Source organism: Denticeps clupeoides, chromosome 1, assembly GCF_900700375.1.
Source record: "Denticeps clupeoides chromosome 1, fDenClu1.1, whole genome shotgun sequence".
Classification (NCBI taxonomy): domain Eukaryota; kingdom Metazoa; phylum Chordata; class Actinopteri; order Clupeiformes; family Denticipitidae; genus Denticeps; species Denticeps clupeoides.
In genome coordinates, this window is record NC_041707.1 from 27103021 (window position 1) to 27116292 (window position 13272).

The following is a 13272-nucleotide window of genomic DNA, read 5'->3' on the forward strand; positions in this document are numbered from 1 at the left end:
CCTGGCTTTATTGCTGCAGTGAACATAAAAGCTCTGCCTTCTTAGATGGAGGGCTTTTATGGGAAGGACCTGGTACTAGCTTCCTGTGCGGTACACATGTCTTTGTTTTTACCATGGTACATGAGCAATTGTGAGCAAAAAAACTCCCTTAACATATCTTGTCTCTTGCACATGCAGGTGATAGAGTTTGATGATGGTTCAGGTTCAGTGTTGAGAATTCAGCCTTTACGTACTCCCCGGGATGAAGCTATATATGAATGCGTGGCCTCCAACAGTGTGGGAGAGACGAGTGCTACCACACGACTCACTGTTTTACGTGGTAGGTGCTCAACTAAAAAAATAATAAACAGTCTTGTTCTTTCAGTCAGCCTGACAGGTAAAGTAAGTTTTTTGTCATTCTCTCTGACTCTCTTTCATTGTTTTGTTGGGACTGTTTTTTCCATGGTTCATTTGACTGTAATGGCAGGGCTCAGTGCCATCTAGAGTAAATTACGTCTCTGACTTTGGCTGTGATTCTCCCTGTCAATCTCATTGACATTGCTATTGAATAAGGCAATTTTATTCTAGATTTGCAAAAAAAAATTGCAACACATTCACAGCATGAATTTCTGCAACACACATTAAATGAAAGTACAAAAGAAATAAACATCCCACTGTAGATACGCTTGGCTTTTATGATTTTACCCCAGAATTACACACACACCTACATAAAGATGACTCACATCATGTGGCTGATATGGCTGAATTCCAGAGAAGTCTGATATCTGCTGAATGCATTAAATGTCATTTACTGAAATATTAAATTGCAGTCAAATGCAGTGGTGAAAGACTGCAAAGAGTTTGCATTATAAGTCATCTGGGTACACGCTGATTACACAGCACAATGCACAAGCTTCAGTTGTGCCCAAGACTGCATGTAGGAAATAGAAAAGGCCAACCTTATCTCTAAAACATTCAAATAAAAACAATTTTACAGCCTCAAATGGTTGACAAAACCTCAGCAACCTCCAGCTATTTTCCTAAAAACAGAACCCTGCAAACATCACTGTATACAAGCTCACACAGTGGCTGCTCTGATTGTGGCAGCTTCAATTTGCATGTTTATTATTCACTCAGTCCACTTTTTTTCAGTGCTGTCTCTTAACATTTTTTGCATCTGTTAGTCTTGTTTGTTTGTTTTTTGTTCCTGCTGATGGTAAAGCAGAAGAAAGAGTATTATATAAGAGTACATATTATATTATATTATATTATATTATATTATATTATATTATATTATATTATATTATATTATATTATCCTCGTCTTCCTCTGCTTATACGGGTCCGGGTCGCAGGGGCAGCACCCCAAGTAGGGAATCCCAGACAGCCCTCTCCCCAGCAACCTCCACCAGCTCCTCCTGCCAGCAAGACATGCCCGAAACACTTCCCCAGGGAGGTGTCCAGGAGGCATCCTGACAAGATGCCCGAACCACCTCGACTGGCTCCTCTCGATGTGGAGGAGCAGCAGTTCTACTCTCAGTCCCTCCCAGATGTCCGAGCTTGTAGGAAACTTATTTCGGCCGCTTGTATCCACGATCTCGTTCTTTCGGTCATTACCCAAAGCTCATGACCATAAATGAGGATTGGGACATAGATCGACTGGTAAATCAGGATCCTTGCTTTCTGGCTCAGCTCCTTCTTCACCACATGAAAGAGTTTGCACTGCAGACGCTGCCCCAATCCACCTGTCGATCTCATGCTCCCTTCATGCACCAGACCCTTCATGCATTTCAATGCATGATGCAGAAAAGTTGGTCCATGCATTTATTACATCAAGGTTAGATTACTGCAATGCATTATTGTCTGGATGCTCTAGTAGGTGCATGAGTAAACTCCAGCTAGTACAGAATGCTGCAGCCAGAGTTCTAACCAGAACCAGGAAATTTGACCACATCACCCCAGTCTTACAATCACTGCACTGGTTACCCATCAAATTTAGGATTGACTACAAAATCTTACTTTTAACCTATAAAGCTCTAAATGAACTTTTGGTTCTTTACGAACCGCCACGCCCCCTTCGATCAATGGGTGCGGGGTCACTACTGGTACCAAAGGTGCAGAAGGTCACAGCTGGGAGCAGATCCTTCTCCTATAGAGCTCCGCAGTTGTGGAACAGCTTGCCTGTCAGTGTCTGGGATTCAGACACAGTCTCAGTGTTTAAATCCAATCTCAAAACCTATCTGTTTTCTCTGGCTTTTTGCTAAAGTCCTAGACCCTCATTTGACTTCTTTTTGACGCAGTGTCAATTATAAAGTCCAGTTTATCACAGAGTCCCCCTGTTAGACACAGACAAAGTTAAATTCACCAGTTAGGCTGTCCTAGTTAGGGTACCGGGCCACTGTAGCACCAATACATCACTATAACCACATATTTCAGTATCGGTCGTACAGTGCAACCGTCTGCCGCTGCTTCTGTTTGTTTTTCTCCGAGACACGGAATCAAGCGCCCAGACTACTGGCAGACCCCAGTGATCAGACCAGCAAATAAATCCTGGTTCCTGACAACTGCTTTACAAGGACAAAACATGAAACAAACCAGAGGGTCACCACAGCCACCACCGTTACAACTACAGCTTCAGGGATCTTCAAATGGACCAGTAATATCATTATGGACACGTAATCTAGACCATGACACTGAATACATCCTGGACTTCTCCAACCCTAGGACTTATCATTATATCATATCCAACCCTGTACTGACACCATTTGCAGGCTCACTCTACCCTGGAAGGGGGTCCCTCTCTGTATCAGGGGGTTCCTCTCTTTTTTTCTCTCTCCTAGAGTTTTTTTGTCTGGAGTTTTTCCTTGTGTGCAGAAGGGTCAAGTGTGGGGGGGTGTCAACTGTAGGGCCTGTCAAAGCCCATTGAGACATACTGTATGTGATTTTGGGCTATATAAGAAATAAATGTTGTTGTTGTTGTTCTTTCCTCACTAATGAACAAAACCCCAAGATACTTAAACTCCTCCACTTGAGGCAGGACCTCTCTCCCGACTCGGTGTTGGCTCATCCCAGCCGCTTCACACTTGGCTGTGAACCTACCCAGCAAGAGCTGAAGGTCAGAACCTGATGCAGCTAGGAGGACCACATCATCTGCAAAAAGCAGAGAAGAGATTGTCCTGCCACCAAACTCGACACCCTCCACACCACAGCTGCGCCTAGAAATTCTGTCCATATAGGTTATGAACAGAACCGGTGACAAAGGGCAGCCCTGGCTGAGTCCAAACCTCACTGGGAACAGGTCTGATTTACTGCCGACTATGCGGACCTAGCTCACGCTCACGTCCAACTATAGCCCCAGTCGACGTCAGCAGCTCCCCATCCCCACTGTAAACAGTGTGAGCGAGTTGCCTCCTTCCTCTCCTGAGGCGTCGGATGGTTTGCCAGAACCTCTTTGGAGCCCATTGGTAGTCTTTCTCCATGGCCTCACAAACTCCTCCCACACCCGAGATTTTGCCTTGGCGACTGCAACTACTGCACCCCGCTTGGCCGTCCGGTACCTGTCTGCTGCTTCTGGAGACCCACAGGCCAGCCTCCTTCTTCTGTATGCCTCATTCTTCAGCCTGACGGCTCCCCTAAACTCTGGTGTCCAACAATGGGTAAGGACCCATTCCCCAACATGAAGGCACGGTGAAGCTAAAGGTCTTGGGGCTAACAAAAAGCTAACCCCTCCAGGTCTCACCCGGAGCAACTCCAACAAGGGAGAGTGTCCAACCTCTCTCAAGGACTTGAGTTCCAGAGCCAATGCTATGTGTCGAGGTGAGACCGACTATATCTAGCCGGTATTGCTCAACCTCTTCCACAAGCTCCAGCCCCTTTCCCTGCCAGAGAGGTGATGTTCTTGTCCGGGGATCGGACCACCAAAGCTCCCGCCTCGGTCTGCCACCCGATCCACATTGCACCAGACCCTTCATGTTCCTCCTGCGGGTGGAGGGTCCACAGTTGGATGAGCCCATGTATCCGCTTCGGGCTGGGCCCGGCCGGGCCCTATGGGTGAAAGCCTGGCCACCAGGCGCTCGCTCATGGGCCCCAAACCCAGGCCTGGCTCCAGGGTGGGCTCTTTGTTCTTCCTTCTATGAAAGGTCTTCTGAACCATTCTTTGTCTCACCCTTTACCTAAGACCAATTTGTCATAGGGGACCCTACCAGGTGCACTAATTGCCCCAAACAACATAGCTCCTGGTTGAAAGTTGCTCTGGAAAACGGCGTCTGATAAATGCTGTAAATGTAGCTCCTAGGATCATTAGGGCTCTCAAACTTCTCCACCACGATAAGATGATGGTTCAAGGAGAATTATATTATATTATATTATATTTGTACTTATTTTACGATTTTTTTTTTGTGAGAGATTTTTGACATCTGTCCCAATAGATTATCAAAATTATCAAACATAAATAATTATGCATAGAATGGGATGATCATTTGCTGGAAGAGGTTGGAAAATAAGTTCACTCAGCCAATGGCCTGTGGAGGAGATGGCAAACATCTGTTCTTCATTGAATTCACAAGAGGAGATAATGGATAATTCCATGAAAGATGAGTACAATGTTGTAATTGCAATGCCACAAGACATAATATCAGCAGTGAGGGGTGGTGGGGTCCAAGAGATTAGCATTCGGATGGGCCTGGAATTATGTGAAATGCCATTAGTGGTGAATTTCCAGGCTTACAGATTTAATTTGCATTAAAGGTGATAGAAGTATAATGATCTTCTCACTCGATCTGCTTGTCTAATATACACTGCTCAACAAATAAGGGAAACTCATGGGGCAGTGGTGGCCTAGCGGTAAAGGAAGCTGGCTGCCCAGGGGTGATGGGTTAAATGCAGAGGACAATTACTTCACTTTACCGTAAATAAGACATCCTAGATCTGAATGGATGAAATTTTCTTATTAAATATTTTGCTTTTTTGATAGTTGAATGTCCTGACAACAAAATCACACAAAAACAATGTTTATAGCGTTCAGGCTCCACGTCAGATTTCCGTCGTACCAACATGGCTGCAAAATAAATAATATCAGTTCCCTCACCCCCCAGTGACCTAATACTGGATCTGAGAGGCACAACTCAAACCCAACCACACCAACAATAGGCCCACAAGCCAATAAGCCATTCAGAAGTAGGAAAGGGGTGGGCCTTGGAGCTAAAATAATATATTATATAGTAATATAAGACGTCCCGGCAAACATGTTATTAGAGTGGGAGTTCTCCTTGTTTTAAAATTTTGTCTGATATTACTGAACAATGAATAGCATAGTCAGGAGGGAAGAGTAAGTTCCTACATTTTTTTTTTTTCAATCTGTCAGTAATCCACCAGTTAAAGCGTGCTACACGCTTCCATGTTCACAAGTATAGCGCCGCACAATCACAACGTCAGATTGTGCGATTACATGAATGCAAAATGATGCAAGTTAAATGGGTACATGGACTGAAGCAGCAATATATTATGTCATTTTCTCGAAGTTTACCAACTTTACAAACTGGAGTTGGGGAATGCAGAGTAAAGTGAAATATGATTTTGACAATTTCAGTTAGGTTGATCTTGCACAGTGAATGCTCGGTCAGCAATTCAAACATTATAGTAACTATACTTTTTGTATGATTCGCAGCTTGTAAATTTGTTTCAGTAATTGGTTAAAGTTTTTGCATGTTGTAAATAAATGTATTTTTATGAAATGTTAGTTTGATTTGAAAAATCATGGCCACTGTCATCAGGTGATGACGATCGCACCTTTTTTCTTAACATTTAGAGCATTTAAGACACTGTCATGATCCGGACCAGCAGGGGTTACTCCGGATCCGGAGTAGGGACCGGAGTTTTATGTTCGTCTCGTGTAATGTTCCCTGATTGTGTTCACCTGGTGTATATTTATATAATTTTATAAAACTATCCTGTTCGTGTCTGTTCGCCGTCGGGTCATTGTGCGTGTTTATGTTCCCTTTCCACGTGAAGTTTGTATTAAAACCCCTGCCGTGTGAAATCGTGCGAATGCGTCCTCCTTCATTGCCATGTCCAGCCCACCCGTGACAGAATGACCCGACAATGTGGACGCAGCTGATCTACGCTCCGCTGAGATCCAGGGAGCCATGGTCGGTCGGGAGGACGTCTGCCCCACAGATCCATGTTCAAGGTTCCATGTATGGACGTCCCCCGATGCCGCCGTCTCGTCCGGATTCCAGCGACGCACCTCCGGTAATTGCCAGTTCCCCGCCATGATCCACGTCATGTTTTTAAAGTTTCCCCAAGCGTGACAGACTCTCGGCGGCCTCGATGTCCATGTTCCCCCTGGCTATTCCGGAGGTGGGGAGTACCGACGAATCCGTGCGACCAGACCTCGATGGCCTACGAAAGCTACCGTGGGGTCGAGGAGACCAGTCGCGCAGTTCAGGTGCTCCCGGCGTTAACCGAGACGAGGGAGGCGACAAACTTTCTAGCGGGGTGTGCCGGAGACTGACCGGAGTGATGGGCGCTACGGACGGCGGACAGGATGCCGGTCCCCCACGGACAAGCCGTGCTTTGGACCGGGCCTGATGCCGCCGGTGCAGGACAACCGCCGCTCGTCCTTATGGACTTCCTCCCCCCTTGGACCGTTTTGTGAGGCACTTCAATGACGTAGTGCCTTTGAGGGGGGAGTACTGTCATGATCCGGACCGGCAGGGGTTACTCCGGATCTGGAGTCCGGAACGGAGTTTCATGTTCGTCTCGTGTAATGTTCCCTGATAATGTTCACCTGGTGTATATTTATATAATTGTATAAAACTATCTTGTTCGTGTCTGTTTGCCGTCGGGTCATTGTGCATGTTTATGTTCCCTTGTCTCGTGAAGTTTGTATTAAACCCCTGTCGTGTGAAATCGTGTGAATGCGTCCTCCTTCATCGCCATGTCTAGCCCACCCGTGACAGACACATATAAAGGGACCAGCTGGGACCAGCTCCTTTTTTTCTGTGTCAGGTGGTGAGCCAAATAAATACAGAGAATTTATTCTTGCAGTGGGGCTTATTACTTTTCACATGGTTTATCTGAACACCACACCTCAGTTCTTACTCATTCACCGTTCAAAGTCACACCCACCCCATACAACAGTGCTGCTTTCTTAAAGCACCCTGCACATAAAAAAAGTGAAGTGATTGTCACTTGTGATACATAGTAGCACAGCACACAGTGAAATTTGTCCTCTGCATTTAACCCATCACCCTGAGTGAGCAGTGGGCAGCCATGACAGGCGCCCAGGGAGGAGTGTGTGGGGACGGTGCTTTGCTCAGTGGCACCTCAGTGGCACCTTGGTGGATCGGGGTTAGAACCAGAAACCTTCTGATTACAGGGCCACTTCCTCAACCGCTAGGCCACCACTGCCCCTACATTTTACAAGTCGATGTGGATGAGCTGCACTACCTGAGCCACTTGTGTGGGTTATAGACTCATGCTTCCACTGTCACTCCCACTGTCACCAAAACATAAACCAGAAAGCATAGGAACTGTCTTTGGTCACCACCTGCAGAACCATTCCTTTAATGGGGATGTTTTGCTAATTGCCTATAATTTCCACCGCTTGACTTGTTATGGATCCTTGACAATGTTGCACCCTTCCATTCCAGAGGGCTTTCTCATGTCTGACTGACTGGTAGAAGAAGCAGGTTTATAAACCCTGTGAAACCTGTGGGTTGTTTTTCTCCCTGGCTTTCATGTATGTTAATGAGACCACCTGAGCCAGAGTGTGAACGACTTTGAAACCGCCTGGGTACAGTTGAAAAAACTGCACTGTAAATGGGTCATAGATTATGTCTAAGGCCACTTCAATTTAATAAGGGTCATTCAATCTTGCAGTAAATTGCTTCTCTCACACCTCATTTGAACCAGTCATCTTGCCGGTCCAGAAGTCTAACTTCATTGTCTTCAAACAAGTGGCTTTTGTCTTTTAGATGTAAGTAGACTGCTGAGTCCTGTCCTGTTGCGCTGGATTTTCTGTGTTGAGCCATGCGTTTATTGAGCTGCTGTTTGGTTTCTTCTATGTGCAGATCTGTACATTCCTCACTGCATTGGACTGCATATACTACATTACTATGTTTGTGTCCAGCTGTTTTGTCCTTGGGGTGGACCAGTTTTTGTCTCAGAGTGTTGCCTATGTCATCGCATGAGTTCAGAAACGCACTCGCAGACATGCTTGGAGTGGGGGGACAAGTCGTTGCACGGGGAGTGGGCACTGGAAGAGCTGGGGAGGATGACTGGCGCCGCTTGGCCTGAGGGAGGGAGGCAGAAGGTGAGTGGGAACAGGAGTGGTGCAGAGGACATTCCACAGTGCAGCAGAACTCTGGCTCTGTGTGGAGCAGCAGGGAAGGAGGCGAAAGGATGAGGCTGGGGTGGTAGTAGGCTGGTAGAAGCCTAATGGGGAACACACTTGCCTGTGAACCAGAAGGCCCAGGTTCAAATCCCACTTACTACCATTGTGTCCATGAGCACTTAATCCTAAATTGCTCCAGGGGGATTGTCCCTGTAACTACTGATTGGAAGTCACACTGGATAAGGGCGTCTGATAAATGCTATAAATGTACAAACCAGATTGCAAAAAAGTTTGTGAATAAAAACTGAATGAAATGATGTAGAAATGGCAAATGTCAATATTTTATTTGTAATAGAATGTAGATGACAGATCAAACATTTAACCCGAGTTAATGTATCATTTTAAAGGACAAATATGTTGATTCACGTCAACAAATCCCAAAAAAGTTGGGACAAGTAGCAATAAGTAAATTTGAGCATAACGAAGAGCTGGAAGACCAATTAACACTAATTAGGTCAATTTGCAACATGATTGGGTATAAAAAGAGCTTCTCAGAGTGGCAATGTCTCTCAGAAGCCAAGATGGGTAGAGGATCACCAATTCCCACAATGTTGCGCAGAAAGATAGTGGAGCAATATCAGAAGGTGTTACCCAGCGAAAAATTGCAAAGACTTCATCTATCATCATCAAGTGTGCATAACATCATCCGAAGATTCAGAGAATCTGAAACAATCTCCGTGCGTAAGGGTCAAGGCAGTAAAACCATACTGGATACTCGTGATCTCTGGGCCCTTAAATGACACTGCACCACAACCAGGAATGCTACAGTAAAGGAAATCACAGAAAGGACTCAGGAATACTTCCAGAAACCAATGTCAATGAACACAATCCACCGTGCCATCCGCCATTGGCAGCTGAAACTGTACAGTGGAAAGAAGAAGCCATTTCTAAGCAAGATCCACAAGCTCAGGCATTTTCACTGGGCCAGGGATAATTTGAAATGGAGTGTGGCAAAATGGAAGACTGTTCTGTGGTCAGACGAGTCACAATTCGAAGTTCTTTTTGGAAATCTGTGACGCCATGTCATCCGGACCAAAGAGGACAAGGACAACCCAAGTTGTTATCAACGCTCAGTTCCGAAGCCTGCATCTCTGATGGTATGGGGTTGCATGAGTGCGTGTGGCATGAGCAGCTTGCATGTCTGGAAAGGTACCATCAATGCAGAAAAATATATTCAGGTCCTAGAACAACATATACTCCCATCCAGACGTCATCTCTTTCAGGGAAGACCCTGCATTTTTCAACAAGATAATGCCAGACCACATTCTGCATCAATCACAACATCATGGCTGCATAGGAGAAGGATCCAGGTACTGAAATGGCCAGTCTGCAGTCCAGATCTTTGACCTATAGAGAACATTTGATGCATCATAAAGAGGAAGGTATGACAAAGAAGGCCCAAGATGATTGAACAGTTAGAGGCCTGCATTAGACAAGAATGGGAGAGCATTCCTATTTCTAAACTTGAGAAACTGGTCTCCTTGGTCCCCAGACATCTTGTAAGAAGACGTGTAGTTAGAAGAAGGGGAGATGCCACACAGTGGTAAAAAAATGGCCTTGTCCCATTCAGTTTTTATTCACGATTTGTATAGTGTCCAAACTTTTTTGGAATCCGGTTTGTAAATATAAATTGTGTTGGGATAGTACTGCTCTCATGTTAGTAGTCTGTGACCCCTGGCCAGAAGGGGGAGTAGACTCACTATTAGAAATTAGAAGACTCACTAAGAACAGCATTCCTGTCTATACTAGACTCAGTTGGAGTTAACCAACATATAACAGGACCTACTCATGAAGGTAGTCACACGCTCGATCTCGTACTGACCTTCAGTTTAAATATAGAAGATATAATTATTCTTCCACAATCTGAAATGATCTCAGATCATTTCCTCATCGCTTTTAAAATATGTCTCAGGCACAATAACTCAACCCCCCTCGTTATACAGACTAACGGACAGTTACATCAAGTACAGCACAGAGGTTTATTAATACCCTACCAGATTTATCAATGCTGATAAACGCACCGTCAGACCCCACAGAACTCGACCAAGCGACTAAATGTCTAGAATTTGCACTGCGTAGTACGTTAGATAAAGTCGCTCCCCTCAAAAGGAAGATAGTAAGAGATAAAAACTTAATTCCTTGGTATAATGATCACATGCGCTCGCTTAAGAAGACCACCTGGAAGTTAGAACGTAAATGGCGTCGAAGTAAAGTAAACGTATTCAGAATAGCATGGAAGGAGAGCCTACTTAACTATAACAACAACAACAACATTTATTTCTTATATAGCCCAAAATCACATACAGTATGTCTCAATGGGCTTTGACAGGCCCTAAAGTTGACACCCCCCACACTTGACCCTTCTGCAAGGAAAAACTCCACACAAAAAAACTCTAGGAGAGAGAAAAAAAAGAAAGGAAGAAACCTTGGGAAGGAGTGATACAGAGAGGGACCCCCTTCCAGGGTAGAGTGAGCCTGCAAATGGTGTTAGTGCAGGGTTGGGGATGATATAATAATAAGTTCTACAGTTGTAGGGTTGGAGAAGTCCAGAATGTAGTCAGTGTCATGGTCTAGATTATGTGTCCATAATGATGTTACTGGTCCATTTGAAGATCCCTGAAGCTGTAGTTGTAACGGTGGTGGTGGCTGTGGTGACCCTCTGGTTTGTTTCATGGTATGTCCTTGTTAAGCAGTTGTCAGGAACCAGGATCTATTTGCTGGTCTCTTCACTGAGGTCTGCCAGTAGTCTGGGTGCTTGATTCCGTGTCTCGGAGAAAAACAAACAGAAGCAGCGGCAGACGGTTGCACTGTACGACCGATACTGAAATATGTGGTTATAGTGGTGTATTGGTGCTACAGTGGCCCGGTACCCTAACTAGGACAGCCTAACTAGGGTGAATTTAACTTTGTCTGTGTCTAACAGGGGGACTCTGTGATAAACTGGACTTTATAATTGACACTGCGTCAAAAAGAAGTGAAATGAGGGTCTAGGACTTTAGCAAAAAGCCAGAGAAAACAGATAGGTTTTGAGATTGGATTTAAACACTGAGACTGTGTCTGAGTCCCGGACACTGACAGGCAAGCTGTTCCACAACTGCGGAGCTCTATAGGAGAAGGATCTGCTCCCAGCTGTGACCTTCTGCACCTTTGGTACCAGTAGTGACCCCGCACCCATTGATCGAAGGGGCGTGGCGGTTCGTAAAGAACCAAAAGTTCACTCAGGTACTGCGGGGCGAGACCATTTAGAGCTTTATAGGTTAAAAGTAGGATTTTGTAGTCAATCCTAAATTTGATGGGTAACCAGTGCAGTGATTGTAAGACTGTGGTGATGTGGTCAAATTTCCTGGTTCTAGATAGAACGCTGGCTGCAGCATTCTGTACTAGCTGGAGTTTACTCATGCACCTACTAGAGCATCCAGACAATAATGCATTGCAGTAATCTAACCTTGATGTAATAAATGCATGGACTATAAGAAGGCCCTTAGCGCGGCTCGATCAACGTATCTATCGTATCTCGTTAATAGACAAAAACAAAAACAGTCCCGGATTACTGTTTATAATCCCGGATTCCTATAGCCAAACTAACCAGGAATAAGACAGAAATGGATACTACCACTCAATATCATCATAGTAGCGACGATTTTATGAATTTCTTTAATACTAAAATAGTCACGAATAGAGATAAGATTAAAAGCACGACAAATAGCTCCGCCGATATTTTTATGGAAAATAATCTTCAAATAGCAGAACACCGTGCTTGTACTTGTGCTTTGGATCCGCTTCCAACAAGGTTCCTTAAACAAGTAGCACCCAATTTTATTAATTCTATCCTCAAAATTGTTAACTTGTTGCTTAGCACGTAGCAATTTCATTCAAGGTAGCAGTCATTAGACCCCTGATTAAAAAGCCTGATCTTGATCGCAGTCAGCTTTCAAATTATAGACCGATATCCAACCTTCCGTTTATTTCAAAAATCTTAGAAAAAGTCATAGCCCAGCAGCTGAGCGCATACCTAGACAGTAACAATATCCACAAAGTATATCAATCGGGATTTAGACCTCATCATATCACTGAGACAGCGCTGGTTAAAGTGGTTAATGACCTGCTGTTGGCCTCTGATCAGGGACGCATCTTGCTGCTTGTCCTGCTTGATCTGAATGCAGCGTTTGACACAATCGATCACGCTATTCTCCTTGCCAGGTTAGAGAATGATATTGGGATTAAGGGAACAGCCCTTGGATGGTTCAGATCATATCTGGCCAACCAATATCAGTTTGTGGACATCAATGGTGATTCGTCTTCACATAGTAAAGTAGAGATTGGTGTTCCACAAGGTTCTGTCCTAGGTCCGTTACTCCTTTCCCTATACATGTTACCTTTAGGTGACGTCATCTGCAAACACGGTATTAGCTTTCATTACTATGCTGACTTGGGCCTCAAGCAGCCAGGCATAAGTTGGCGGACTACACCATAATCCTGGATAGCCTTTCTATTTCACCAAGTATTGAAGTAAAGGATCTAGGTGTCATCATTGATGCAGGTCTCTGATTCATTTCGCATGTAGATAATGTCTCTAGGATAGCATTGTTTCACCTTAGAAATATTGTGAAAATAAGAAATATCATTTCAATGCATGATGCAGAAAAGTTGGTCCATGCATTTATTACATGCAATGCATTACTGTCTGGATGCTCTAGTAGGTGCATGAGTAAACACCAGCTAGTACAGAATGCTGCAGCCAGGGTTCTAACTAGAATTAGGAAATTTGACCACATCACCCCAGTCTTACCATCACTGCACTGGTTACCCATCAAATTTAGGAGACTACAAAATCCTACTTTTGACCTATAAAGCTCTAAATGGTCTTGCCCCACAATACCTGAGTGAACTTTTAGTTCT

General features: G+C 44.6%; 1 protein-coding gene across 37 annotated transcripts in view; it reads left to right on the plus strand.

The window, feature by feature from the left end:
• The window catches only part of LOC114786615 (receptor-type tyrosine-protein phosphatase delta), a 403565-nt gene that overhangs the window by 287585 nt on the left and 102708 nt on the right, over window positions 1–13272 (plus strand). For all 37 annotated transcript variants that reach the window (XR_003749232.1, XM_028973883.1, XM_028973864.1 and 34 more), the window contains one exon: window positions 178–319. Coding sequence is in view for 36 of the 37 variants with exons in the window: in XM_028973883.1 (XP_028829716.1) it covers window positions 178–319 (142 nt within the window). In the remaining variant the exon portion in view is untranslated. The remainder of the gene's footprint in view (window positions 1–177; window positions 320–13272) is intronic.